The sequence below is a fragment of the Nothoprocta perdicaria genome, unplaced genomic scaffold (assembly GCF_003342845.1).
Source record: "Nothoprocta perdicaria isolate Ctin4 unplaced genomic scaffold, notPer1 scaffold_13, whole genome shotgun sequence".
Taxonomy (NCBI): Eukaryota; Metazoa; Chordata; class Aves; order Tinamiformes; family Tinamidae; genus Nothoprocta; species Nothoprocta perdicaria.
Genome location: NW_020454427.1, coordinates 3,836,934 through 3,862,429, shown reverse-complemented (window position 1 = coordinate 3,862,429; position 25,496 = coordinate 3,836,934). Strand labels below are relative to the sequence as shown.

The 25,496-nt window shown below is 36.1% G+C and overlaps 1 protein-coding gene across 1 annotated transcript in view; it reads left to right on the top strand.

The window, feature by feature from the left end:
• Window positions 1-25,496, top strand: part of SGCZ (sarcoglycan zeta) — a 215,784-nt gene that overhangs the window by 139,793 nt on the left and 50,495 nt on the right. Inside the window, exon 4 of the mRNA XM_026033647.1 lies at window positions 12,641-12,728. Within this exon, the coding sequence (XP_025889432.1) occupies window positions 12,641-12,728 (88 nt within the window). The remainder of the gene's footprint in view (window positions 1-12,640; window positions 12,729-25,496) is intronic.

Genomic DNA, 25,496 nt, shown 5'->3' with positions numbered 1-25,496 from the left:
TCCAGCCAGTTATGTAATAACTGCTCTGAGTAGAAGATAGTCAAAAATAAGAAAATATAATATTTTCAGAGGATGAAAGTATGTACCAGGATTCTGTGTGTGCGCTGATTTTTTTTTTTTTTTAATTATTTGTTTGGGGTTTTTTTGGTTTGTTTTTGATTCCTTAGGTTTAACTGTAGGATCAGTTACAAAACCAGAGTTCAAGTGGCTTTCCACTTTATTGCCTGGCAATCTCCTATAGTCAGGGTGCTAACCATCTGCATAATCCCCCATGGCAAAATGGAAAAACTAAAAGCAGAAGAAATGCGCTCTTCAGGGGAGGAATTATAGCACAGCCTGTTGCCAATTAAGAGGTAGCTGCAAACATATTAAATTCCAACAAGACCAAGTTTGACTGACAGGGCAGTTTTGCCTTACAAAGATTCGGCTGCCATTTAGACAGCCCAAAAATGTTTTTAGTTCACTACTTCAGGTTTATTTCTGTACAATGTTATGTTCTTTAGGCTCTATAAGGGCTTCAGTATAAATGCTACCTCATATAAACCCACATAAATTCTTTAAATCAGTGTATGTTGCTATCTGAAGGGAAACTGAATCCTTTAAATTGATTCTTCTTGATCTGTGCTACTTTAAATAGGTTGCTTTAAAACCTTAACGAATGTGACAAACTAATGCACTATTAGAGCCTAAACAAACACAACTTCTAATACAGTTTCTTCCACTTTGCCATAAATCTTTGGGAGAGAAATAGGTAAATATTGGAACACTTCCAATTTCCCATTAGATTCTTTGGCAGAATAATATTTCTCTACTCACAAATGTAATTTAAAAATGCTCTGCTCCTTGCCACCAAGAGTTGATCAGTCCTATACTCTGCCTCAGGACATCTCTCATGTACCAGTTAATGGTTTTAGTCAAGCTGCAGTCTAAAAAGAAATGAATTGGCCTGGGCAAAACATATATATATATGGGGATTAGGGGCTTTTTTTCTTTGTTTTCCTTTGTTTTTGTCCTTGCTGGTGGTAGATTTTCTTCTGATTTTGTAAGTCAGATCATTTCAGTGATGGAATGAGAGCAGGAGGCAGAGCCAGTGTAAACTTCTTTGCTGAGAGGYGAAAGAAAATGCCAAACTGCATCCTGAGAGAAGACAAATAGTAATGTTGTTGTCATTCCTGTTGCCTGAGCTTGAAGAAGCTGAAAATGTAGTCTCATAGCTGAAACCAGTCTTAGAATATATTGATTGTAGTTCAAGGGTCATATAGGTAGGTCTTTCTATTCTCATTTGCTTTATTACTTCTATTTTTTGCAGCTAAATAATATGATATGAAATATTTTCAGTTAAGTATTATTAAATGTTTTTAGTATATTCMTATACTTATGCAGGTCTTAATGCAGAATTGTAAAAACTATGCAAATATTAACAGAAGCTGGAATTAAATTATGTTGGCAGTTTAAATATTTTGAAGGAAATTTGTCCATATGTAATGTTCAATATTGCTCTCTGAATTTGGAGGAAATCTTGCCTTTACAATGTGATTGATGAATTCTGCAGGTTGCAGTAGTGATACAGTGTCTGCGTTTTCATCTGAAAGTTGTCTGAAAGACCCAATACCACTGAACTTTATTTGTTGCAGTGTCTGTCAGTAGAAGTGGTTTTTTTTTTCCAACCTTTTAATGCCTGCAATGGACAAGTATCTGGTATAGGAAAATTACAAAAAGAGAAATGAATTGTGTCTAGTTAGAGAGTAAAGAAAAAAGATAATTTRTTAATTATTTCCTTTAATACGTAGGAAGTGTGTGGTAATAGCAAGTGGTGACAATTACCTACAGTTACAAAGTTGACAGTAGTGCTATTGCCAATGAAAAATAACATGCTTTTCTAAAAGGGCATATGCTGTCTCCTTCCCYGAACTATAAACCTCTACAGAGAATTCTGTTTCCTTTATTTTGACCTTTGGAATAGGATTTTGTTTAATCTGTGATTGGCGAGTCTCAAAGACAATTTTCTAGCAGAAAGGCAATTTATTGAACTGCTAAGTTGCGTCCCACAATAACAGTGAGGATGAATATCTTTTCACAGATGACAGCTTTTCGAGGAGACCTACATCAAATTCTGAGCTCACATACTGGCCAAGTTTGTGTCATACTAATGGCAAAGCTTCTTGTTGAACGTTTTACAAGTCTGAACAGTGTACATAGCAAAGCTGGAGTTAATAGTTTTCAAGGTCACTTTATAAATGTTGATCTGTGAGAATTAGAGGTGAATGCATGATGTGTAGAGGATTTCTTTAATTTTGGAATGCTTCTTCCTATCTCTAGTGTTCAAGATGCTACAGATTTTGGACTGATGCTTCATAACTTATGGAGATAAAAGATATACACTTTATTAAAGAAGTCTAATTCAGATGAAGATCTTGTAGTGTATATGCCTGATGGTGTGGAAAGCAAAAGTTATTCTGTGTTGTTTATTATACTGTTTATTCAGTTAAAAAACTGAAGATTCTATAGCAACCAAATGGGAGTCAGACACCTTAATTCTTTTTTATGTGARCAATCTCTGTTTATTAATAGAGTATTTTCTTGTTGTTTTCTGGCTAATCAATGAGAGGACCACACACTCCTCCCTCAGATGGGAGGACAACATGCATTATTTCCCTCGAAAAATTGAGAGCAGAGTCAGGAATTGTGGATGGTAGAGGAAACTGAGAGGGGAAGAAGAGGTTTCACAGATGTAATGTCACCCAAAAAAGCAGAAAGACCAAGAAGAGATAAGGATAGGAAAAAGTAAAACTGATCCTTTCTTATGAGAAGATGAGAGACTGCTTGTACACACATCCTTTCAAGATGTAATGAAAACTGGAACTGGCCATGGGGAGGACTGAAGGTGTAGAACAAGGTTCCATAATTAAAACGTAAGAGTTAAAATATTTTTTTCTCCTACTCTCTTAAAAGAGTATATGGAGAAGCATTTGACTCTTGCAGCTAGATGATCAAAATTGATTTTTTTTCTGTAACTTTCACAGATATTACTTTCATGATGGAAGTGCTACAAAGACATTTTTTGGACTGAATCTTTGTGCTTAACAGTTGATAAAATAGATGCTGAGACCTTTGTCATAAATGTTGGAGTCCTAGGCCCGGGGCTATCGCGATCAAGAACATTTTCTAAAAATTAAGAAAAGCAGTGTTCACAATAGGTACTCCTAGGGATAATTAGAGGATTAGCTCTAATTCCTGTTCTTATTGTCATTTTCTTTYTGATGCCTTGATCAAAGCTTCCTTATTGCTCATGCTAAACATGCGTAGAATTGATAGTGTTTCCATCAAACAACTGCAGTAATGAAACCTAACCTATTGCATCTAGCAGGTGATGCAATAAGTATGCAGAGGAGGGCTGAATGAAGTAATAGTAAGAAGAACATTTTGATTTGAGAGTTCATTTGAGATGTGTGTGCTTCTGGTTATTTAATGCAGAGACAATAGAGAGAACTAGCAATGTGGAAATTATTGCCAGGGTAATTAAGATCCAGCAGCAACTGCTGCTTCTTCAAGGGAGGTTTATCAGGAAATCTCTGTATTGTAGAAACTAATATAGTTAAGGGCAGCAAACAAAAAATACCCATGATCATTTTTGAAATTTTCTATTGAAGCTGCTGCTAATAAGCAGCATCATTTCATCATATAGATTACTACAGGCTTTATGTTCTGTAAGATACTAACCTAAAATAAATGTTCTAGATAAATACTTTTAATAGCTAGTCTTGCTTCACATTTGTGTCTGATACTTTACTGTGTTACTCGTAATATGTACTAGAAAGACTTAAATAATGTCTAATTAGTAGCAAATCTTTCCTTAGTGTTTTGTCTTAACTACGTCATTCATTTAAGATCTCTGCTGCAATTGGTATCATTTTCTTCAAAACTCTGTTTTGCACCTTAAACTGTCTTTAAAATTTATTTATTCTTCTTCAGCTTCAGATTTTGAAAGGTGTTATCATAGAAATCATAGTGAAATAAAAATGGCAGATCATAGGACTGATCTATTTGATAGATATCTTTTAGAACAGACAGACACACTTCCAGAATGGCTTCTCAGGAGTTCAGATGTTAGTAYGTAGGATGTAATAGAAAGCAACACATGCAGTTAGACTGAATCAACTTGGAAATCACTGCTGATTCTCCAGCTCTTCATAACCAGCCTCAATACTTCAAGCTTCTGCTACTGCTGACCCTGGTTATTGTCATTGGTCTCGCACTCCTCTTCTTATCTGGGCAGTGTGGACCCACAACCCTTCTCATGAAGGGTGGCCTTCAGCCTGCCCCTTCCTTGTCTTGGGCACTGTCCAGCGAGCCCTGGCTCCTGGGTCACCTTTCTGAAAGTGTCTCCTGGCTGCTGGGTCACCATTCTGCCCAGAAAAGCCTGTGGGGAAGGTGCCTTCCTGTGCCCCTAGTGAGAAAAGCAGTAACAAGTCACACTTCTAAGTGCTTCCTCAAGCCTGAGTGGAGTTGGAGCAACTGACAGCATTCGTTCCACTTCTGCATGGTCCTTAGCTTGTCTGTGAGACATGATAAATGTGACACACTAAATTTTGCTGTAGACTTCATGTTTTTCAATGCTTTTATATGAGGGTTTTCCAGAACAAGTATAACGGAATAAGTTTGTTTTGGCTGATTTTTCTATTTATGTTGGGGATTTTGATTGATTGTGTGTAATTTATTTTCTGCATGCGAACTGATGGATATTCAGGGTAATGCATCAAGTGAGGCAGGAGCTGGCAATGTACTTGCTTGTCTCTGTCAGGGACATTTCAGGAACTGAAAGTCTGTTGCAAGGTGATCCAGGTGATCAGGTCACTGACTACATGATGTTTTCTCTCCCGTAGCGAGACTAAATTAAATGTAATTCAATTTCTGTACAGAAACATTCCCTTATTACAGAATTGAGGATGGTGGTAAATAACTTTTAAATGTGTGAATATATTCAGTTTTGTATAAAGTTTTCTGTGATATCTCTACTAATTTCCTGGAGTTAATTGCTACTATCTTAAAAAATTGAATGCTTCAAGTTAAAAAGACACTAGAAACACATACTAAACCTCTTCTTTTGTTTTAACAGTATATCATGACTTGTACCTGCACAGAAGGAACAGTTGAAAGAGTGTCCTCCAGTATTTAAAATATCATGCTGGACTATTAGGCTACCATTGGGCACTTTAATGTCTAAAATGCGTTCAACACTTGACATATATAGGACAAAAAATGATGTTTTGAAAGTAACGAAGTACAATGATCTCATCCTTAATGTTTTGTCTTCAGATTTTAAGACTTGCACTGGTTTCTTACATTTGTCATAATTACAATTTTGTGGGAGCTTTGCAGCTCAGTAATATACAATTTTACTTGCTCTTTGTCACTAGCTTAATGACTAAGGAGTGAGCTTGGGCATATAACAAGCTTTTTTTTTCCCTCAAGTTCAGTGCAGTCTTATTTTAGTTGGGATATTTAAATTTAAAGTCCATTTGAAGTTTTGTTTGATGTTTAAATCAATTCCAGAAAAGTCACATCTTTTATCTGCTATTTAAATAGTCTGCTTCTGCTTTATCACTAAGTTATTCTATGCATGACTAAATCCTGGCATAATAAAAATTTCATGGTGCATTATATGAGGAAGTAAAACAAGGAGGGCTTTTTCTGTCTGGAGGTTATTGCCATGATCACCGTGCAGCTTTACTAGTCCATGCAGCTCTCACGGTGCTGCGGATGGTTCTCACTGGCTCCACCTGCATTACCTTGGGTTCAGCAAACTTGAGTTCAGTTCTCCTCCTCCTGCTCCTCCTGGAGCCGGATGGTGTCTGGGACCAGGAGCAGGTCAGAGACCCCATGGGCAATTTATTTTATGGTGAGAATGTGTAATAATTTTGGACAGTGAAGCAGGCAAGCAAGATTATTGTTATAGCTTTTCCAGACTTTGTTAGAATTCAAATGAATTTAAAATACCAGAAGAGAAACTAGATATTGGAAGCCAAATGGAGAAGAAACCCATGGTGGTTTAGGTTAGGTTAGGTGGCTTCAGGAAAACAAAGAGCCGAGAAGGGGAGTAGCCGGAAGAAATGATCTCTAGGGCAAGTTTCAGAAAGAACTGACTTCAGGAAAGCTTTCTCTTTGTGGAGATGTTAAGATGTGGTAAAGTTTTGATTACATTTAATATAGCATTGTTGTGGGAAGTTGCCCATCTTGCGTATATTTAATGTGAAGAAGTTGAGCAGAGGCAGACTGCTACAGACCTGTTAAGGCTGGAGCTCCCTTTTCATATCAGAAGGCTGACAAAGCAGAGACAGAGAACATCTTTCATGAAAAAGAAATATTTAATATAAAAAATATATTTCTTGAACCTTGTCAATATCCATGACTATACCATATTTCCCTACTCTTCCAGTCCTCTTAATTTCTATGGTGAGTAAATTGAGGTCTTTGTCCCTTCTTGATTTGGAAAACTAGGTAGAATTAATGCCTTGTTGCAAATGTGACTCTATATACACAAAAATGCTTTTACCAAATGGGTTTTGATACAAAATGAAATGTACTGCTTGTTTTACCAGTGTGTTATGTATATTAAAAAATAGCTATTTTATGCTAATAAATATAGTAATAGTTATATATTAATAAGCCCTGGCAGGAACATAACATAACATAACATTGTTACAATAACATAACATAAACCGTTTTTGTGGTTGACTTGAATACTTTTTCAGAATTCTTGAATCTGGAAAATCAGCATTAAAAATTATTTTAAAAAACATTTAAGCGAACTTTTAGTATATCCAGAATGTTTCCCTAGGATAGAGGTCCAAAATACTGATATTGAATGTAGCTGTTATGAATTAAACTGTGATTCTGAGTCTAGGGAAGACAATCAGGCAGAATCAAAGAAAAGAACTAAAATCTAAGGTGAAACATTATTCCCATCTACAAGTAATTTGGACAGTGGTTTATCCACTTCTGCCTGCTTCAAGTAAGAAAAAGTATTTTTCTTTATTTGGTACTTTGATAGTTCCATCCTCTTCCAAGCTTTCAGCTAGATTGCCTTCCTCTAAATGCAGTTCAAGTACCACCTCCTAGCTTTTAAGAAGTCAAGAGCTCAGCACTGGATGGCGTTTGTAGATCTGGTCTTTATCGTGTCTTTTCTTCCTGAAGTTCCTTCATGCTTGTTTAGTGTTAACAATAAATTTAATGATAGAAAGTTTGACTGTGAGGTTTTCTGCCTTGCATGTGTGTTTTCTTGGTCCCTGAAGCTTTTTCTTCCACCTCCATTATTATACAGAATATTTTACAGAATATTTAAGGTTGGAAGGGACCTCTAGAGATCATCTAGTCCAACCTTCCTGCTCAAGCAGGCACACCTACAGCATGTGGCACAGGGTGGCATCCAGGCGGGTTTTGAAGACCTCCAGAGTAGGAGACTCCACAACCTCCCTGGGCAGCCTGTTCCACTGCTCTGTCACCCTCACAGTAAAGAAGTTCCTCCTCACCTGGAGACGGAACTTCTTGTGCTTCAGCTTGTGGCCATTACCCCTCGTCCTGTCGCTGGCCACCAGTGAAAACAGCCTGTCCCCTTCCTCCCTGCATTCTCCCTTCCTGAACTTATACATATTAATCGAAAGAAGAGAGCCGTCTCTTCTCCAGAGAAAACAGGCCCAGCTCACTCAGCCTCTCTTCATACGAGAGATGTTCCATTCCCTTAATCATCCTGGTTGCCCTTCTCTGGACCCTCTCGAGAAGCTCCACGTCCCTCCTATACTGGGGAGCCCAGAACTGCACACAGTACTCCAGGTGCGGCCTCACCAGAGCTGAGTAGAGGGGCAGAATCACCTCCCTTGACCTGCTGGCAACACTCCTCCTGATGCAGGCCAGGATCCCATTGGCCTTCTTGGCCACGAGGGCACACTGCTCACTCATGGTTAACTTGGTGTCAACCAGGACTCCCAGGTCCCTCTCCGTGGAGGTGCTTTCCAGCAGGTCGACCCCTAGTCTGTACTGGTGCCTGGGGTTATTCCTCCCCAGGTGCAGGACCCTGCACTTGTCCTTATTGAACCTCATGAGGTTCCTCTCTGCCCAACTCTCCAGCCTGTCCAGGTCCCTCTGGATGGCAGCACAGCCCTCCGGAGTGTCGGCCACTCCACCTAGCTTGGCGTCATCTGCATCTGTTATCTCCCCTTTTGCAAGGAAGAGAGGAAGAAATGTGCTCACACTCATTCTTCTGGATTTGGGGCAATTGGTTGCAGCTACTTTGGTCTTTTTTCTACCCTTCTTGACCTGCAATTTGCCTTTCATTTTCTCCTGCTGAATGTTTTGCACTGAAGTCCTCCAAGGCAGTACTCACACTTGTTATCCCCAGTCTGCCTGGTCTGCAGTCATCAACGTAGTTATTGCAAAACCACCCAGCTGCTCTTTGACTCCTCTGGGCTGCCAGGCTGACCGGCAGACTGATTGAAAGAGTCCCATAAGGAGAAAATGGGATATATCTTATTAACTGCAAGTAGCAGAGCATTGTGCAACCTAATGTCTTCTCACAAATTGCCAGCAGAGAGGATTAGCAGAACTAGGATTCTAGGTTACTTTTTACATTACCTTTTATGCCTGCGTGATTCTGTGAGGAGGTCCGGAAACCCCAATATTTTTGTTTGTCTAAGAAGTGGAATGAAAACATGAGTGCTAGGGACACATGGCAATTTAAGCACTTTAAGCTATGTTTTATATATTACAGCTATTCCTATAAGTGTCAAAATATGGAGTATTATAATTAATTGGGTTCTGAGCAGTGCAGGATTATGGTTCATGATACAGTGCATCTTCATACCTGCAGTAAACTAATGTATTAAATTAACAGGAATTAAATTGCTGTATTTTTTTCTACTTCGAAGGGCTGATCTGGGAAAAACTCTTCAAAATTGATTAATTAACTTAGATTGCCTGTTTGAATGATGTACAAAAAGCATGAAATTTGTCCAGAATATGTTAAGAATAACTGAGCCATCTTTAACAAATGAGCGCTTTACTATTTGTTAGTAAAATGACACTTTGTAATGCCTTATCTATTGGCCTTTTGCATAATTATATTCATGATATGCTAGTGTAATTATAAAAATAAAAGTTTATATTTGAGTATTGCACTGTGACCCATTCCACATGGATTATTTAAAAAAAAAAAAAGAAAAGAAAAAACTGTGTCAATGTGTCATTAAGGATATACATTGTTCATTAAGTACTGGAGAAAAGTCTGCATTCCTGAACTAAAATATTTTAGCTTATGTTTTATTTTTAGAAGTTTTACTCAAAAATATTCCTTTCAGGATGTAAGAATCCCTGTTTTATTTGCATAGCTGAAAATGTTTTCCTTATTAAGATAATTGAATTGAGATGTAATTTCCGGAGCAAATTAAAAACAGACGTAATCACATTATCTAGAATTTTTTGTTCTTTTTGTTTGTTTGCTTGTTAGCTAAGTTAGCTTTTTACTGCCCTGTACCTGGGTGATATACCTGAAGGAAACTAGTGTGTACCACTAAAGAAATTGGCTACCCTAAATATGCATAAGGAGTATTTACAAAACCATCACATGGATGGTATGACTTGTTTCACTCCTTAGAGTGAAATTTTCCCTGGCTTTGCAGCATACAAAAAGCAATTCTTATTAATACTTCACAAACACAGGTAATCTCAGAGCAAATTTGTACAGCCTGCTAACAGCTATACTTGACATATCTTTGCGGTTAATAAAATAGTTGCACCTTTCCCTCTTGCCCCATACTGTGAGTTCAGGTAGCCAAGAACAGGCTTTGGACTCAGATGACTGGGCTTGTAGGTGTTATTTAGCCTATGTCAGGCTTGAGATGGATGAGAGAGACCTGCCTTTTAATTTCTTTTTTCTCACACTTTCTAATTAACTTAGTATCCAGAAAGAGTACTAGTCAATGGAGAGCGTCTTCAAAGAAGTTTCTTCCCCAACTTGTAAATGGCACTGTTTAGGAAGACTTTTATGGTATATGAAACGTCTTTTCCTAGTATTCACCATATGTATCTACCAAAATATTCCTTTATTGCATGTAAGACAGAATATTCTGTGTTCAATTCTGTGTGCTAAGGACTGATGTAAAGCTGTACAACAACATGTTGTATCAGCAACAGAAGTAACCAAGTTTTGTATCATTTTTAAAGAACACTTTCTGTCAAGAATTACCTAAAGCTTTTTGTCATGAAATAAAGGTGTGTAGTTACTAATGTACCATTCTGGATTTTATCTCTTACCAGCCTATATATTTATATCAAGAAGGTAACTAAGCACATTCCTAGGGTTGTCTGACTTCACATCTTCTTTATCCACAGTATTGGGGAGGTTAATTATCCATTTTTTTCTATTCTTTGCATTTCTCAGTGTTGCCATTGATTTTATTTGGGCCAGAATTCAAGCTTGTGGCTGTATATTTGATACCCAGGAACTAAAGAACATAGATTTAAGTTCTAAGCTTCTTCATCCCTCTTTTCATCTTTTAAATAAGGCAAGAAAAGAAGAGAGAAGCCTTGGTTTGCTAGTCTTTCATTATCTCATGCTTGAGAATTTGATGCTGAAGGTCTTAATTTACAATCAGAGCCTGATCCGAAGAAGCCTGAGACATTGATTATAGCCTGAGCATCTAGTTAAGCATATTTCGAAGGTGAAATCCTCGGATCAGTCTGTGAACACTGCTTGGGTGTCTATTTACATTAACCAGCCCTTAGCTAAGAAGGCCAAAGTAGGTAAGACAGTATCCTCCCCCGCTAAGGAAAGATTATTCTATCTGAGAAGATTTTTCTCCAAATAATGACTGAGTAAATGTGCAAAAGGTCTCCTTAAAGATATATTGGGATGCTTGTGCTATGCAGCTATCAGTATGACCTCTTTTTGCTGGAGCGGCAGTTGCCTGAACTAATAATGATCTTCAAAGGACCATAAGGAAAATGCAAATCAAATCAAGTGTTGAGAAAAAAGGCCCGTAACAGCTGCTTTTGTTGCTAGAGCTTCCCTGGATAGCATCATGTGCTAGCTCAAGCCATTCACTTTGAGCACAGTGTCTCACTGATAATTATAGCCCTTTACCTAGAAAGATGGACAAGCCAAAGAACAACTACCACCTGCTAAACTCAGAGAGAGAGCATGAGAGCGTGAGGGAGAAAGGGGATGGTGCAAAGAGATGGTGGGAGAAAGGGGATGGTGCAAAGAGATGGTGCTAGAGAAAAAACACACCTGAAATTTTAGAAATTGGCTCTGAGTTGTTTCCAACATTCCAGAGGACTAAGTAATTTAAGGTTAATAATCACTGTGAAAAAAACTAAGGAGAGCATTTCTGGCAGAGGAGAGCACAAACTCGGAGGATGGAGTCCATGCCTAGTGCATCACTCAGTTAAAAATAAATCTTTATACATGGCTCCTTAATAACTTTCTCTTGTTTTAAGCACACCTTCAAGAACAAGAACTGATGGACTGAATGAGAGAAGACATAGGTTAATGGTTTCATTTAACCTAAAACTCACCTAAAAATAGTAGACTCCTAGGGAAGACTAGAGGAACAGAATGAATATATAGTAATTCTCAGAATATTTTCCTAGCCTGTAGTCATTCATAGCTCAGGGACTTCCCCAGCTGTTTATTTCATGTGTCCTATTGGCACTTGTTAAGCTTTTCTTATATCAGTTGACTAATAGCTTTTTCTGCAGCTGTGCTGGGTTGAGGAAGAAGTTAAACCCCTTTACCTATCCTGGAATATATATGCCTAAATTTTGTTGTGCCTAAATGTGACTAAAATGCAAAAATGTGACAAATCTGAACTGGGAACTTTGAGTATAGCAGTGTGCCTGAGCAAGATTTTGTCTTCATTTCTGAGATACCTCTAACTGGCTCTGGACACAGGGTATGTCTTGACATACAAATGAAAACTAACAGTGCAGTGGTGCTATGACCTGCACCAAAATGCTAAGAACACACCTAGCATCCTGTCATGTTTGACTTCATGCTCTATTGTCTCATTTGGTAATCATACCTTTGTTAGCAATTTTGAAGCTATTTCAGTGATGTCTACACTGTATGATATTTACCTGCTAATATGGGGATCTCTTTTCTTTGCTATTCTTAAATAGCAGTGATATTTTTGGTCTTCAAAGATATGCATGGCTGAATAAATGCAATCCAAACACTATATTGTGAAGATTAGTAGAATAATAATACCAAGCTGATCAGGTAGTTACAAAAGTCTGCATTATCAATATATAGAAAAGGCTAATGAAACAGCTTTGTGTTAGTGTTTTTTTATATTTGTGATTTTTACATCATCATCAGAAAATAAATCACAATCTATATAAATTAAGTTCAAATCTAGTTTCTAAAAATAGAGGGTTCTATGCAGTCAGGCTTTAATTTAAAATAGTATTTTAATTATTTTTTTTTTTATAAAAAAGTCATTTGTAAAATATTTTATGGAAGTAAAACATGAAGCTCTCGTCATTTGACATGACTTCCCTCTCAGAATGCATGATTATGATTTAAGTTCTAATTTAATTCTACCTGATTTTTTTTTCTCCCATTTGTTGTCTTGTACATATTTCCCAGGATAGCCCACTGGTCTTACAGTCTGACAGAAATGTAACAGTGAATGCAAGAAATCACATGGGGCAGTTAACCGGACAACTGACAGTAGGTGAGTGTTCTTTATTAATTACTATCGAAGTCATTTCAGCTTTATGAATATATTAATATCAAAGGGAAAATACTGTTAAAGAGAGTGAAAACTTCTCATAATTATCCTTACTCAGATGGATCATATAAGTTTCAGCATTAGCAGAAGACAAGAGAAAGTGGAAATGCACCCCAAACAGTTAAAACATGCTTTAATGAAAAATGGCTATTTTTGAGAGAGCTGTAACAAAACAAAGTAAAAAAAAAACAACAATCATGGCTCAACAGACAATTTCACAGGATAAAACTGCCATTTTCTTACTAGTTCTATTAGTCTTCCATTACTTCAGTGGGAATTGGATTGACCCTATTGTTCTTACAATGCATTTTTATCAGCATATATTGAAATTCAGTTAGAGTAATAGAATATGAACAAATAAATCAAAACAAAATATCGAATACTTTCCCAGTCACTGCAAAATTTAAATGGAAAGTGATAGCACTGCCAGTCATTCAAGTGGTGTCTGATAGTTTACAAACTATAAAACACARCAAATGAAATCTCCAAATAGAAGAAAAATAACAAATCCTCTACTTACCAGTACTTTTCCTTATTATGTATTTTTCATGTTTTTCATGTACCGCAAATAGTATTTACTGTACCAGTAAGTAGGTACTACTAAAGTAGTAGTATTTTGTGTATTTTGGTGACTAGAACAGGACTGAGGCTATGCATGGCTATTTAAAAATACTTACTGAAAATTAAATACAACATAATGTTCTAGAGCAATTAGAAAGTAATACATGTTGGCTGGGTAATACATATTGGCTTAGTAATGCATATTAGGCAGAAAAATATAGATATGGGTAAAATACTAATGTATATGTAAATTTAAGGAGACATCCCTTAGTCTCCAGGGCTTTTCATTTTTTCACTTTATTTATGGAGTTTTTCTATCATTACCTTGAAAGATGTGTTACATTTTCCCATTAAGATGTTGAACAGAAAACAWTGATTCTCCTAAGTAGTGGCAACAAAATATTAATACAATTACAATCTTGACAGAGTACAGGGGATGTACTGATATGGATGTTTTTCATAAAATGTAGTACTAAGCTTTATCAGTATCACCGTCAAATAATTCTACTRTGTAGTAAGCCTTTTGGATAAAAAGAAAAATAAAGCAATGACAGTCTTGCTTGCTGGGAAATAAAAAAAAAAAGGATATTAGAAAGCAATTTGGGGGAAAAAAAAAAGGAAAAAGAAAAGAAAAGGAAAAAGTTTTAGGAAACTTTAGACATATTCCAGTTTGAAATTTGACATTTTTTATTTCAATNAATTCTACTGTGTAGTAAGCCTTTTGGATAAAAAGAAAAATAAAGCAATGACTTGCTTGCTGGAAAATAAAAAAAAAAAAAAAGGATATTAGAAAGCAATTTGGGGGAAAAAAAGAAAAGAAAAGGAAAAAGTTTTAGGAAACTTTAGACATATTCCAGTTTGAAATTTGACATTTTTTATTTCAATAGCAAAAACTATATATATCTCAGTGAACATCATACTCTGACACCACACTTTGTTACACAATATAAACTGACAATGAATCTTGAACTGTAATTAAATATCAGTTTTCATTTTTTTTTTCAGAGAGCTTGATAGAATAAACTAAGGATTTATAGAAATTTGAGAAGGGGTAGGATAATGATGATTTACCAAAAACAAAGCCTTTATGGTAATGTATCCCTTTCTACTGAACTTTTAGGGGCAGGAGTCTGAAAGCTGGAGCTAAGTTTTTCAGGTTTGCCAGAATCAAATCTTCAGCCTCCATTCAGTTTTTAAATAAGTAGGTTCCTATGGGATTTGAAATCTCTCTTTGAAAAAGCACCTTAACATTTAGTTTTCCTCTTACTAGCTTCTCCTCTTTTAAGGTCTCTGTTCTATTCATTCATTCATAAACCATTCAAATATCAKTAAACTTTTCCTTAACTTTTCTGTATGGAATTGACAACTTGCCTAATGGATTTCCCAGTGCTATGAATGTAGATACATTCTTCATGGTGCTAAACTATACATTCTCTGAGGCCCTTTTAATACTGGAGATACCAACTTCTTTTCAATTCTCACAAGTGGAATGACTGTTCCTGAAGCCCATTTGTTGGGATGTAGCCCAATATCTAATAAGAAATAAGACTTTTCTGTTGGTTCTTGCTGCCTAAGGCAAGAGGAACTGGCCCTKTGGGGAGACTGACTGAAGGAGTAGGAATATTTAAGTATTTGTTTATTTGCCTGATGACTGCTCTAGTCCAGAAGTGATCCTTTTTTGCCCCAAAAAACATTCCGGTGTTAATTACATATATTGGCTCATATTGCTGTTAGCTTGTTTTCTGCACCGTGTTTCCTCATGTGTCAAAGCTATGCTCAGGATAGTCTTGAGTTAAATTACAGTTGTGATCTACACTGAGCTTTCATACTGACTGGAGATGGTTGCTTCCAGTTGTAAAAATCTTTGGCAGACGTGTGCCGAGTGACACACCATCTGCACCGATTTTCCTAAACGACCACATCAAATGAGTGTGCAAAGGTAACCAGAGCTGCTAGCAGATACAGATGAGGAAAATTAACCCAACACCTGTTCCAGCCATATTGTACCTGCCACTGCGTTTTTGGAGCACAGTGCTGTTTCATCTAGCACATCTGCATTATTAAAACCTTCCACTTCAGCTGGTAATTGCTATAAAGGTGAGTTTATGGCAAACATTCACATTGCCTGAAATAGATACAATATGCTAGTTGCTGACACCGTTCTCGTGCAGTGCAGCCAACACTGCAATTGTGTGCCTGTGTACCCACGCTGACCTACTTAAATACATCACGCTCTTGTTTAATATCATAAAATGTAGAAGCCTAAAGAAAACATGTGTTCTTATGTTATGGTCGTTAGTGTGTCATTAGCTTCTCAACTGGCTAGCAGCTGGTGCAGAGTTGTCTGAAGAGTGCAAAGCTGCTAAATTGCAATATTGTATTTGCATCATTTTTATTTGTACTTCGTCTTCCTATTCTTTTTCATGAATGCTGTATGGCCTTTTCCCTTATTTATACTTCATACCTCATACAATATTGCAAAACTCTTAAAAAACAGTTTTTACATCTTATTTATTATTTAATGCTTATTGGTTAGTATAAGCACTCACAACTATGATTACAATCAGTAGAAGTCTGAATATTTTGTATGGGAATTAACAGGCACCTAAAATTAAAAATATATTTTTCCCTCCTCTCCAAAGATTTTTGTTGGGTAATGGAGAGCGCAGTCAGGCATTACAGATTTTTTTGGCAGGTAAGCCATGGAAATGTTTGCTGGCAAGAGGGAAGGGGTCTTTCCTATAGTAGGTTTGCTAACAAGAGAAAACATTTTTTTTTCTTCCTGTTGGTGACAAAACCAGTGGGGAGTCTCTGCTTTCTTCAAGACTATTCTTTGCCCCTTCCCTGGTGCTGCATATTGACCCAGCAGAGYGTGTGGTGGCACCCTGAGAAGCAAGAAAATAAACAGTGGAGGAAGCAATAAGTAGAAATATCTTAAAACTGTATTTTAAAAAGTGAGCTGTTCAACAATGTGGAAATGATAGGAGYATTCTGAAAAGAGAGACAAATACCCCCACTTTTAGGTAGATGACATTGCACCCCTATACATGTTTCATCAGTGGCATTTTTTATGTATTTCATGTGGCTTCTGGCAGTGATGTTACAAGGCAGTGRTTTCTTGTCTTTAAGGTTAAAATTGTTGCTTATGTCAAATGTTGGAAAAGTTAAAACTTTTGTGACTTTTGGAATTGTGCCACACAAGACTAAGACAGCCTGAAGAGCATCAAATTAAAASTGTATATTAAAATTCTAAAGGGGAAATGGGTTAATGTAAAGAAGCTCCCCCCTAGGGAGCTGGAACAACTGCGCAATGAAAATCCTTGATAAATCAGATGTCCAGTTCTGTGAGTCCCTGTGGAAGACAAAGTGTTTCTGTGGAGGAGAGTAATAAAACGTTGTGTAGCACATCGTAATCTAGAAGGAGCAAAGGAAAAGTATTCTAAAAAAGAAGAGGTATCTAAGGGTACTGAGCRGTTTAGTAGTTGCACATTTAAGTAGTGTGAAGTCAAGTCATGGCTGTGAGTCTTAATGATAGCGATTCATCCATTATCAGTGTAATAGGTATTTATACTGACTCTGAGCACTGAGGAGAGAAAGTCACAGRCACAGTCGTGCTTTCTGTTGATATCTGTGTGGACTAAGCTAGAAGACAGGATGTTGTGTAGAGTTTGGAAAGGCATATGCAGTATTTATTCACCTTGGTGAGCGGACAGTTGTTGATTTTAACAATGAGAACAAGATTTTTCAGTTTACATAAAGATGATCCTAATCTAAATCAAGATTTTCCTTTGCTGTTTGCACTTACTCAATATATACCATGCAATCTTCATTCCCCATAGATATGTTGAGATTTCTTGGAAACCAAAAAAACCTTTCTACAAATGGGCATCAGAGGGTGAAGGGTGTTTTGCCCTCAGGTCTTCATGGGAAATTGCCAGATTTGTATCCTGGATCTCCCAGGCCCTCAATTATTAGATATAACTTTTAAGACCTGGAGAGCATATGTGATACTCACAGTGGCTATTTACAGATTTAAAATGTAAAGATAATCRCTTATTGATTTTTATATCTAAGCTAGATAAGGAAAACTATTCACATCTCTCCCTTCCCAATCCATACTTAGCCATACCCTTTGCATTATGCATTCTGCTAAGTTACCTTGGTGTGACCTTTTCTCTCAGTCTAGTTTTTTTAGCTCTCTTTTGCTCTTTAAATATTTTTCTGTTAAAAATATATCTGTTGTGTAATATTTTACCTTGTTTTAGCCATCAGTTCACGTGCTTATACAGAGAATGTCTAGATGACTTGGGCTGAATTTCATAGCAAGTTGCTGTTACGTATTGTGGATGTAACAGATCCCTTGTGGGATGCATATTTTGGATGTAAAGGATCCCTCGTGGCTTCGGGARGCCTTGTGACTTTACAGAGCAATACGATGTTGTCTCTGTTCCCATTGGCCTAAATTCTGGGAAAGCCTTTATACAAACCATGTGGACTACCGCAGGTTTTGTAGCAGTATCACATAAAATACATACAGATGTACTCTTAATGCCTCTGGCTAAGCTCCAATAAGAATCTGCCTCCATTAGTTAATTATCTTGTAGTGTGGTATTAGGAAAACACTCCGAAAAATGGACAGAATTTCAACTTCTCTGCCGCGCTTTAATAGATCTTCCAAAGTAGTCTTTCCAAAATGATTGAAATTCATTCATATTGCTACTGAGATTCTATGTTTGAGCCATCTTGCAGTAATATAAAGCCATGTAACTTGTTTGTTTTGAATCAGGATAGCAAGCTAGTAACAACTAATAGGCTAGTAAAAGCCAGTTTACTAGCAAGTTGCAAAAAGGTCTTTTTTACTTTTGTTTCTATTTCTAAGTTAGTAGCATCATTCTCTGTATTGACCTACTTAAGTACCTTTGACATTGAGCAGTCGTGAACTTAGCCTTTTGTGACTAGGCCTTGCTGGGTTGAGAAATAATGTTTTTTTCTACATTTATTACACAAATAATAAATGCATTTAAAATGCTTGTATCATCARCTATTTGCCATTCACTTGTGCATCATTAACAAGATAACTTTTAAATAGAAAGGTACTTTATGCAGTGTTTTAGATTTCTTTTAATAATTCACATATATTTTCAATTTTTCAGATATTTTTCCATATCTTTCATATTCATTTTATTAATACCTTTGTTATCTGTTATGCATGGCCATAATATTTTATTACCGTTTAATATTTCAAATACCCTATGGTTTGAAATATATCCTACACCATACTTAGGAATTTCCAAATGAAAACCATACCAAGAAAATAAAGAGTAGTTATTTCACTGTCATTTAGTAAGACAAGTGTTGTCTATGTTTTATATATATTTTTTGTTCACATATTGCCATTATTTAATGTGAATTTTCCTTCCTGAAATGCAAGAGTGTACTTTCTCACTTGTTGTGCCAAAAATTCAAAATTCTACCACGAAGGACTATATATGGAAGCAATAGTAGGACAATAACTATATTTTGTGCAATTTCTATGTGGTAGCAATTTCTASGGAGGTGAAAGCTGGTGTATTGTTGGTTCTAAACAGGTAATGCTTGCTCAGAGAAAGGCTGCACTGTGCCACTAAGGTCCCTTGATTTCTGTTCTGTCATCTTCACACTCGTGTACCACACTCTTGCTTGCACCTTAAAAATACTTGAATGCTATGTAAGTACTTCTAACACTGGGTTTTTAGACCTCTCCTTACTTCTGCATTAAATGTAATTTTTTCCCTCTTCTGCCTTTTGAAAGGTCTCTAAAAGTTTTCTCTGCTTGACTTCTGGATCTTCTTGGTTTTCTTCTTTTTCTTTCCACTCCACTGAGTTGGGGAAAACTGGGATACAGGGCACAGCTTGGGCTAGTTTGTGCCAGGAGGTGTTGCAATCAAATCTAGAGAAGACCTTTTTGCTCTCTGTAATTGTCAAAAAGAAAAGGTGCAAAGGGCGCCCTAAATCACTGATTTTAAATCACTGATTTTGAAAGAGTGAGGGTGAAGAGGGGACGAGAATTTGAGAATGTTTGACCTTGAGAATTTTTAACCTTGTAGCCATGTGGGTTATCTGGTGCCCTTGCTATTAGCTTTAGCACAATGTTATCTCTAAGACTTGCTTTGACTCTGGAGCTTCTGTAGGGAGTCTGTGCTGATGTAGCCTTATCTGTTACTTCACCAGTGATCTAGCAGTCCACTGCTTATCTTCCAATATTATGTTTTTTTTTAATTCTATTTATTTATTCTATTTATTCATTCTATTTATTCATTATAGTTTAAGTGCAAGTCCGAATATTCCCACTGTTCCTAAATATTTGTCATTGAAAATTAGGGAAAGGGATATTTTTCTCAAGCCTCAGATAGTTAATCTTGACTGCTAAAACACATACATTTCCTTAAGATGCCAGAGGACTCTGAGAAGTTGTTGGATTTAATTGTAAGAGTAGAGGCTGAGTGGGAAGAGGTCATTAATGCTTTGCTTGGTGGTATAGAAGTGCTAGTGTTTAAACGTTAATCTATTGCCATCTGTCTTGCTGTTGTTACCCACATGCTGTCAGCCAATACAGATAGTGTAACTGCTACCCAAATGTTCAGAGCAGTAGTAAGGAGTTTTGTTTTGTAGGAGGGAAATCCCCAAAGTCAAAGAAATAGATACTTTTCATAAGTATTTTAATATGTGTTAAGAGATGCCACTTACATCTTGAAAAGTATACATTCTTTAGGTTTGTTAACTACTAATATTTCACTTAACTGCAAAAGCAGGCTCTGTGCATGTGTTGTGACATTCAAAAGGCTGCTGCTGAGTGCTAAGCATTATTAAATTACCTGCAGCATCTGGACCTTTAACAAGTCCCTGGCAGGACATTAAGATTTTATTTTCACTCTTTTTTTCTCTTTTGACGTTCAGACAGCTCATTAATTTTGTTAAGAATATATCATTTTACCTAGGAGTGGCTTGTGTGAAGGACGTAAAAGGACAAATAATTGTGAAGCTATTTTGTAACTTGTATTTTGTAATTAATTAAATGCAAAAAATATAATTCATAAAAAATAAATCACCGACATCTGATGCTGTCCTTCAATACTGCAACAAATACTTAGTAGCAGAAATTCAGCAGCATGCTGCTGCTGTTGAAGATGTTGAAGCAACTGCAAAGAGATTTATCAAAAATATTGTGAGGAGTAATTTGATACGGAGTCTTAGAGTCTTTATTCAGCTGAGTTCTCCTGAAAAGCTACTAGCTCACCTATGGGAAACGCTTTGGTTTCTTTATGTGGGTGTGTATAGTGAAGCTTGGAAAAATTACCTATTTGCATATTAAAAAAAATTGTCCATGCAAAATCATCAACACATTAGATGTAAAATCGTAGTTCATTTCTATTAGATGACTAATAGCAACCCCCCCCCAATTTACTCGTTAAACCTCTACACTACAATTTGCTTTCTCATCTTCCAACTATGAGAGGTTGCCGCTATTATATCATATTACTGTGTGTTGTTTAAAACTGTTTTTTTTATGTCAAAATTTTCTGTCTATTGTTTTACTATGTCTGAGTCCTGCAAAAATACAAAAATGACTTCAAATTGTAGTGAAACTTTAATATCACATTGCACAATGCTAATTAATGACCCTGTATAGGAAATAACTGTTTCGTTCTGCTTATTTATCAAGATAATTACATTTTTTACATTATTTGCCTTTTAAGTTTTTCCTCARTTCAGAACAGTATGGAGTTTCTAGCTCTTATTATGCCAATACTTGAAAATTTCAATTCTAGTGTTTGAAAATGGGTAGAGCAGTCTTGTAATTTAGCCGTAAGCACGTAGATGACGTTTAAAGGTATATTTAAGATTTTTTCTGTACCAATAAATATATCTGTGACAATATCTGTTTCTTCCTTAGGTTATCCTTAGGGTGTTAAATATTGTAGTTGCAGCTGAATGATGAACAGATGGCAATGAATGCATGATTAGCTGATTATTTAAGAAAATCTATTAGCTTTCTTCCGATGTGAGAAGAGTGTTCTATATATCTGAAATTAATTAGTCACCTGGAATAGCTATCACTCAATGAATCACTGATGTCAGTTATAGATCTAAATAATACAGAATGAGCAGTTTTTCCAAATGAAAATTAAGAACTACCTTGCCATTATAATACATTATTGCAACATTAGAGTCTCAAAATTCATGAGTTTCCAGATGTAAAGTTTTGGATAGACAGTCAGTTTGGAGAAACTGTTTTGTTACTCTGTGCTCCAATGGATTCCTCAGTTCTTACCAGCTTAAGTGGTCAAGTGCTAGCAAAAATACAGAAATATAAAAAAACATTTGAAGTTTATTTGCAAGTGAAAGACAGGTGGAGAAAGATGGTGGCGTCCATACTAGAAAATCAAGGGGAGAGACCTCAGTGCTGAACTGATTTTGGGAATACAAGAAATATTTTTTAATATTCCATTTCTGATAAAACTTATTTGACTCTGGCAGCTTATATTCTTTATTTAAGACTCCTTCTCTCAAACTGTGATGAACTAAATTGTTTAATATATAAGTTTAATTTGCATTTTGAAACCTGTTAAAAATATTATTTAGTGCAACTAGGTACATATGTATAACTGGTCAAGTTGAAAATGAACCACATAGTGATAAGTTAATATAGATAATACAAGTAAAATTGTTTTAATTAGCTCTCACTTTTTGTTAGTAAATAAGCAAACACATAAAAACATGGTTCAGAATATATATGTCTAATATTTACAGAGAATATTACTGATAAGTAGGAGAAAACTGAAATGCTATCCTTTTTAAGTATTCACAAAGCGAGATACATAACAGTCAAGAAAGGGAAAGGTCACAAGGTAAAATCAGGAAGAGAAAAGGTAAAGAGCATTTAGGTCAGAGGGATGTATTTCACTTCATACCCTAGCGAAAATCACCTCAGGGTGCTAGAACGTTCCGGAGAAAGGAATTTGCACCATTAGCAATTATTTTATAGAACTCACAGATGACAGATAAGATCTCAAAGGATGAGGATAGGTCAAACATCAAGTCTATTATTAAGAGAAGTAAAAAGCAAGGATATAGGTGCCTACAGATAAGTGATTTTCACTACAATATCTGGGATRTTTTTAGAACATTCAGTGGAACAGTCAGATCAAAAATACTTAAGGAAAATATATGATGATAAATAGAAATAATTTTAGAGAGGAGGAAATGACCTTATAGCCTGCAAAATTCTGTATTTCCCCTGGGACAAACGTAAGGTTTCTGTTGTGTTTTTAGTTTGATCTCTGCGATAAGGAAAGTTTACCCTCCCTTTACTCTCTTGCTGTTGCAGTTTAATTTGATTGTGCTGTTCATTAAGCACAGCATGTGTCCATTTATCTCATACCATGTACTATTCTCTCTTCTTTTTAACTCTTGTTTCTTTTCAGTGGCATATGCTGTAAATAATATGTTCTTGAGACTTAGTAGGCAGCTTTGAGTTTTCATAACACATGTTATTGCCAAACAGCATAACAGTAACCTAATGGCCTAATTCAGCTAATAAAGACATCGGAAACTCTCCTACTAATTTCATATGGAAATGTAAAGAACAAACCACTCCACTAAGGCTCAGCTTCAGAAAGGAATGCAATATGACTTCGTACACAATATCACTTATAGAAGAAAAGTGTCATAACACAAAAAGATGACAGCTCCAAGTTTGAGGATAACACTGACATCTTGATTTGTTCTTGGTTTTATTTACTATTATTCAGTTTACATTCATCATGAGAAAGAAGAAGCGGAAAAACTTCCTACTCTCACATTTTGGAATATTTCAAAATACTTCAGAATTGTAATTAAATGAATTGCATTAATTGGGTGTGTAGGSTTAGGTCAGCAAGAGCTAAGTTGATAAAGACAGCTACAGGAAGAATTAATCAAAAATTAGAGTATCTATTTGCAGATATTAAAAAGAAGGATACATGAATTATACAGGAAGATAGTAAATATAATGAAATGTGAAGAAGATAGAGAATACTATTCATAATATGTTTATAGCAATATGAAAAATTCAGTCAGATAGAAAACTCATTATGCTACACACAAACCTTATCAAGGTCATGTTTTGAATAAACTAAACTTGAGGAGATTGTAAGTAGAGTAAAAAGTAGGGCAAAAAGAAGCCTTACATACATGATTAGGTACCTAACACCTCTTTCTTGACCGAAGTTCCATATCTAAAGACCCATATGAATGATTGGGATACTATAACTAAAGTTACAACCCATTTGCTGAGTCATAGGAGCAGAAGATGGATATACTTTTATCCATTACAGAAGTAAAGTAAATTTGTAAACTTTAAGTTCAAGCAAACTTCAGGCTTACTTATTTTAATTTCATTCATCCACATGTATTGCACTCAGCTGATGAAAAAACAGGAGCTGTGTCAGGCCAGAGGCCTTTAGCCCCCTGAAAAAGTGCAGTGAAAAATACCATGTGATAGAGCTAGTTGGAAGAAAAGCACAGGTTTGGTTTTGTACAGGTTTGAGCCCGTATAGAAGAGCATGCATGGTGCTGTCCACTACAACTTTTGTAGAGCTCTCGTARCTCCTTACATATCTGAGATTCCACTCCCACCACGCACCATGAAGCCAAGCTGAAGGGACCTGAATCTATTCTGCCCATTGCAAAGGTGACAGGCAATTTTGTATAGGTCTTTTCAAGTACTTGGGAAGAAAGACTGCCTGAAYAGGCAGATTTCTGCTGTGTCCACATCACGGATCCTAGTGGGTCACTGGATCACAGAGAAGCAAAAACTGTGCTACCACAATACCTGTTTGTGTCAAACAGTTCTGCTTTGTAGTTTTCATTCATATGGATTTTTCCTATAGAAAGATAAGTGTCTTATCTCAACACAACACAGTTGTGTTGGCAACTAGTATTGTACACCATAGTCAGATGCTAAAACAAATAACAGATATATAAATTACTTTTTTTTCACTGGTCTAAAACTTGCTCCTGTTTTCTTTATCTGTGTCCCTATGATTCAGACCAGGACATCTCAAAGCCTCTCCCAAAAAGCAGTCACCTGCTGACAGCTCCATACCAAGGTCAACAACTATCAGAACCATCTAGTTCTTTAGTTGTCACTTTAACCCTTTTTTGATGCATAACAGAGGTAGTCACTCTTTGTATCAAACAGAACATGAAGAGTATTCCTATTGCCAAGAATAATTCCTTGCTCTGAATTGAAAGCTCGCTTTCTTCAATTTCCTCAATGCCTCTCTTCAGTTAATAGGATTCCTTCATTTATATTATTGTGTTTGCATTCACTGAAAATCATCTGAGACCCCTGGTGGCCAAAATAATACAATACTTACTATTCCTATGAATATTAACAAATTTTTATCTATATGTATAGTTCAAAAATATTGAATTTAGACCCAGCTGGAGGCTGATTCTTTATTAAAAATGCTTTATATCTTTTATCACCAGTCTCAAAAGCATCAACACATTTTCAGAAACTAACTTTATTTCTCATCCAAAAATATCTTGAATTTCATAAATATTTAAATAATCCATTTTGTTTGGAAGAATCAAAAGATTTTCATTATTTTTACATTACAAGGATCATAAACTCATGGCAATTCCCTCTAAATTCCTAGTCTGGTATTTAGTTTATATCAGCTGATTTTATATGCATTTCTGTATCTGAATTTCTTGTCAGATAGACAAGGAAGATGGTCTAGAAAGCAGGCACTACTGGCAGTGTTCATCTATATCTGAGATGAGCATATAGAATTTTTTCATAAATAAGCAGAAAATAATCTTCCTAGAAACAAATATGACAAAGGAGTTTGCCAGAGATAATCCATGAACCAGATTACAAATACTGAGAAGCTGACTGTATGAAGTGCTATCATCAGCACAGCTCAAAAGCTTTTCACATGACCAAGTTCTTGACAGGAATTACCTTTTACAGGCAAAATTTGGAAAATAGACTTACCTGTACCTTGCTGCAGGCTAAAATATGCATTATCCAAGCAGAGATGATGCTTGAAGTTCAGTGTAGCCAATAGGGTTTCCTCTGCGAGACTGAGCTAAAAAATTTACAGATAATATATATACGTG